Source organism: Cryptomeria japonica, chromosome 6, assembly GCF_030272615.1.
Source record: "Cryptomeria japonica chromosome 6, Sugi_1.0, whole genome shotgun sequence".
Taxonomy (NCBI): domain Eukaryota; kingdom Viridiplantae; phylum Streptophyta; class Pinopsida; order Cupressales; family Cupressaceae; genus Cryptomeria; species Cryptomeria japonica.
Genome location: NC_081410.1, coordinates 550103181 through 550108119, shown reverse-complemented (window position 1 = coordinate 550108119; position 4939 = coordinate 550103181). Strand labels below are relative to the sequence as shown.

Sequence of the window (4939 nt, the reverse complement as noted above, 5' to 3'; positions counted from 1 at the left end):
CAAGAAAAAGAATATTGTAAATTAAGCCATTCAGAGCCCAGGATTACTGTGAAAATACATATTGCAAAGAAAGTTCTGATTATGCAAGCTCAATCTTACTGCCTTTAGCAGATTCTGCATATTAATTCAAATATGCATGTTGTTAAACATCATACACTTTTGTTACCATCAAAGTTCAAACACAAACAAAATCAGAATGTTCTGTCTGTTTAAGCTCTTTTACCACTAAATTAAGCAGGCAAGCCAAAAGACCCTCAAAATAAGTGTTAGATTTGACTTCAACTTCTATTTTCTTATGAATCATTGGATATGATTTGAAATGTCAATTTCAAAATATATTGAATTGAAAACACAATCTAATTTTTTTCTAAATCGTTTTGTACAAGTAAAGGATGACAATGGGAAATGGGCAATGAAAAATTCGAGCCACAGACAACATAGAGAAGTTATAATGCAGAGATTTCATTTTTATCAGAAACAACAAAAAGATTGAAAGGAAAAGCAGATCCTACAAATGAATAGTTCTAGACTTACTGCTATGAAAACTCTAATATCCTTGAGAGTGAAATCCTGGCTTCTGTTGTCAAGCAGAACATCCAGAAAATCCCTATTCAAGAAGCCCCATGGCGGACTTCCCCTGATCATGCACCTTCCCCATCGCCATGATCGGCTGCCCTGCAAAGACTTGGTCTTGAGTTTTCAGAACCTCCTTCGCCATTGCAGAAGAAGACACCACCACTGTAGCTTTCATGCCAAGGCGCAGTGTCATCAGAGGACCGTATTGCTGGGAAAGGGAGAAGAGACTTTCGTTGGGCGTTTCTCCCATCTGAAACAGGTTTCCCACAATAGGCCAGGCAGGAGGTCCAGGAAGAAGAAAAATGGTTGCATATTTCTTCTTTCTCCATAGCCATAAGTAGACAAGGATGGTACTAGTTAAGAGCATAGAAAACAGAGTGAGCAGCTGGGTGTCCATTGATGATGATGAGGATCTGTATATGACCAGGGAAGGAGATTTTTGAATGTTTTTTGAGGGCTAGCTCTCACATAATGATGAGAATTCATGAAGTCTCCGCCTGAGTAATTTAATCCCCTGGAGAAATTATTTTTAGTTTGTCCTGTTTCACTTGATAGAGAGGGAAACGATACCGTGACGAATAGAAGACAAAACTCCCTCTTATTTAATCCTTGGACTTGATTTACAAGACTCTTCTTTGGAATGCAAGTTAAATTCTGATGAAAATATTACCCATTGTTTATGGGTCATATGATTTGCTGTCATTCACTCTTGAATACACTAGTTCTATTTTGTTGTACCCCTTGATAAAAAAAAAATAATGTCTTTTTTTTTTTTATCAATTTAGTGTATTAGGAACATCATAATCATTGTATAATAACTTATCAATCAGATCCATAATGTCATTATATAATGTAGGGAAAGGCAATGAAGCATGAATATACTCACATGTGAGTATCATGAAGTGCTGTCATAATGTATGCTATCACAAGTAAGATGTCAAATTGATGGTAAAATATTATTGTAAAGATCTACAGTTTTCACATAAGGTTTGTAAGAATAATTAATATGAAAAAAACATCATTCATAAGATAAGATATAACATCAAGTATTATATGGCTCTATGAACATAGGATCATCATTCTATTTAGAAATAGAATAATAATTTTTAATTAGAAAATAATAGATACCTTCATTATATGATGTTTTATCTATATGAATGAAAGGTATAAGTATATTGCATCATAAAATATGCTTCATAAAATTTGTCATCTAAAGGAAATGTGATCAAAGGTAGAATGAAGTATATATCAAGCTCATTATTATTATCACTCATTAGAGAATACAATGTGGCGTGATAATCATAGAGTAATAGTAAGAGTATCTAGTAGGATATGGAAGGTGACGATAAAATTTCAGAATGAAAAAAATTAAGCATATGTGATGGTATAACTCTTCCATAGGCAATGTGATTCTCTTCTTATGATAAAATCTCATGAGTATATAGAAAGTAAAAGGATTGTATGCAACAAAAAGCATAAAAAATATCAATATTATTAATGAAGACATGAATATAAGTTGGGGATAAAGGACTAACAATCTAGGATTCTTGAGAATATGAAATAAAGATGTAGAACTCCTAAGAATAGCACAATCAAATTATATCAAAATAAGGTATAATCTATTATAAATCAAAACATTAGTTGTAAATGAGATCTAAAAGAGGTGTAAATTACAAATCTTAAAGAAAGTTCAAGGATGGATATAAGGGGGATAAAAATAATTTATTTAAATAATCACATTAAAGATTTAAAAAGATATATAAATGAGTTGCACAAGGGTATGAAAGCAATATTCAATTTGAAATTCAAACTTATAAAATTGTATATCTAGAAAACCCAACATGGATAAGAAACCCTAAGAAGTGTGATAGGTCATGTTAGAGAAAACATGTTCACCAAAATGTAAAGAAAATACCCTCCTTATGTGTGATCTAGGCTAATCTAATAAAATAAATAAACTTAAGTATAAATCAACCTTTATTAATTAATAATAATTAGGCTTAATAAATTATATTAATTGTAATACGTACTTTTAAAAAGTACATATGAAGGAGGATGATATTTATCTCTATGAAAAAAGAATGGTTCCCTTTGTTGAAAATTAAAGAATTAGACTAACATCCACTCAAGAAATGTGATCTCTCCTTTAAAAAGTGACTTGGAATCTACGATGGATTCTTGTTTTTTGTACGATCAAGTTTACATGTCTCAAGTCTAAAATCATAGATTCATCTTTAGAGTCTAGATTGAATCCTTGATAATGTAGAATTTTTCTCTATTACTTTCTGAAAAATCAATTCTTTCTTTTCTCTTGTGTTATATTTAAAGGTTAGAGGTATTTAGAAATACCTTGGTAGGGTTGTTATTTTATGAACAAGGGACTTGGTCTCCAAGCTAAGCCAATGGCTTATGTATACCAGAATTGAAAATAACACTCATTAGATGTGCATATGATCCAAGGGATGCTATGCAAATCTAGATTTATTTTAGAACATCAAATTAAAGTATTTTTTTTCTTCTTAAATATGAATGATAATACTTGGAATGATCAAAGATTATACGACATTAGGAGTGATGCTTAAATTAGATGCAATAAATTCCTTTCAATGTAAAGACATGATAACATATCCTATAATTTTGTGTTTAGTCAACTTTAAATGAAAATGGTGTGAATAATAGTTAACAATTTCGAAACTGAAAAGGTCAAGTCTCTATCCTAAAAGTCAATCCTACAACCACAAAAATAACCCTAGACATAAAAAATGAGCCAATTTGGCTTTGGAATTAGAAACATTGAAATATGTGTGTATATGGGTGTAATAAATGTAAGTATAAGAAAAATGTATAGAAATATGCATATCAAGGATGGAGTAGGACTGAATATGAAAAAAATATATAACATAGATAGATACATAGATAGACATATGACATTAAAGATAGAAAACTTTGCTTTAAATAAAATTAATCATTTGTCAATATATCTATATATTAAGACAATCTCCTTAGAATAAACTTAAAATTAAATTTAAAAAAAAATTTATAAATGTTATCATATTATTTATATAAAATATAAAAATAAATTTAATAAAAATGACCCACTTCAAAAATAATACAATTATCCAAATTAATCTAATTAAATTGACGAGCTATCAAAATCTGATAGATAAAATAATTGTACACTAAAGTTGTCCACTACATCCCCTGCACATGAGCATTCTGAATAAAACAATTAAAAATTCAATGAACTAAAAAGATCGGAAACGAATTCAACAAAACGTCAAGAACAAAAAAATACAATAAATTAAACATTAGAAAAAGAGAAATAGAATTTAATTGATTATTTTCAATACTTTTTGATACATAAAGGACACGTAATGTGATATGATCCATAAACACAAAGCACAAGATAATTACCGACTGAATTATTTATAAAAACTTGCAAAATAATGATTCCAATGAAAAAACAAATATTGTAAATCACGTCAGTGATTAAAAAAAAACTTTGAGAAACTCTAGAATCTTCTCAGACTAATAAGAGTGAGCAGTTTGTACGTATTCGTTTTACCCTGGCATTTGTATGCCCTCCTCGTCAAGTAAAAGACAACAAATGAATAAATTTATCTTGTGGTTTGATTGTTCAGGTTCATTGTTGATATTTTACGTTTTGATTTGTTTAGGTAGATTAATAGATGGGTTTATTGAAAGAAAATAATGATTTTTTTATATTCAATATCTGTTTTTAAATATACAGATAGAGTGTTCATATTTTTAATCTGCAGGAGAAATCTAATTGTATTTAAATTATGAGATAATTTTTTTATTTTCTACTTGATTTTATTTTATTTAAACAAATGAAAATTTAGCAAGGGAAAGGATTCAATAGTTGAGCGCGTTTCAATTCAAAGTTGTTGATTTAATACCTCATACTTGCTAATTTAATGTCCAACTTTTGTACAACAATGTACCAATAGTTGTATGATAAGTACCAATAACTAATGAAATATACTATTTGTTGTGAAAAGTAACCAATCAAGTAATGCTACATCAGCTGCACAATTATTGGGGTCCTTTTGTACACTTATTGGTCTCCCTTTTTTTGGGGCTAGACACCTCGACAAAAAAACATGCTGATGTGGCATCATATTTGATGATGTGGTATTGAAACCTTAGTTATAAGCAGGGGACTTGCCAAATAAACTGCGGAGTGATTTGAAATTTTCATGTAAGATTAAAATACACATTTATTTTTAAATTTGATAATAATTTAACAATTCACTCTGATTGTTTACCCAACTCAAGCCCCACCAAAATACAAATCACAGTAAAAAATACATCTACACAGACAAAAGTGATTGTAAAAGTT

At 29.6% G+C, this 4939-nt stretch overlaps 1 protein-coding gene across 1 annotated transcript; it reads right to left on the bottom strand.

Moving 5' to 3' along the window:
• Window positions 1-607: 607 nt before the first annotated feature.
• Window positions 608-973, bottom strand: LOC131073058 (cytochrome P450 76T24-like). Its single transcript, XM_058009421.2, has one exon. The coding sequence runs from the start codon at window positions 971-973 to the stop codon at window positions 608-610; it is 366 nt and encodes a 121-aa protein (XP_057865404.2).
• Window positions 974-4939: the final 3966 nt, after the last annotated feature.

Bases quoted from the DNA above. Each gene is read 5' to 3' on its own strand.
- LOC131073058 (XM_058009421.2), bottom strand. From the start codon at position 973: ATGGACACCCAGCTGCTCACTCTGTTTTCTATGCTCTTAACTAGTACC.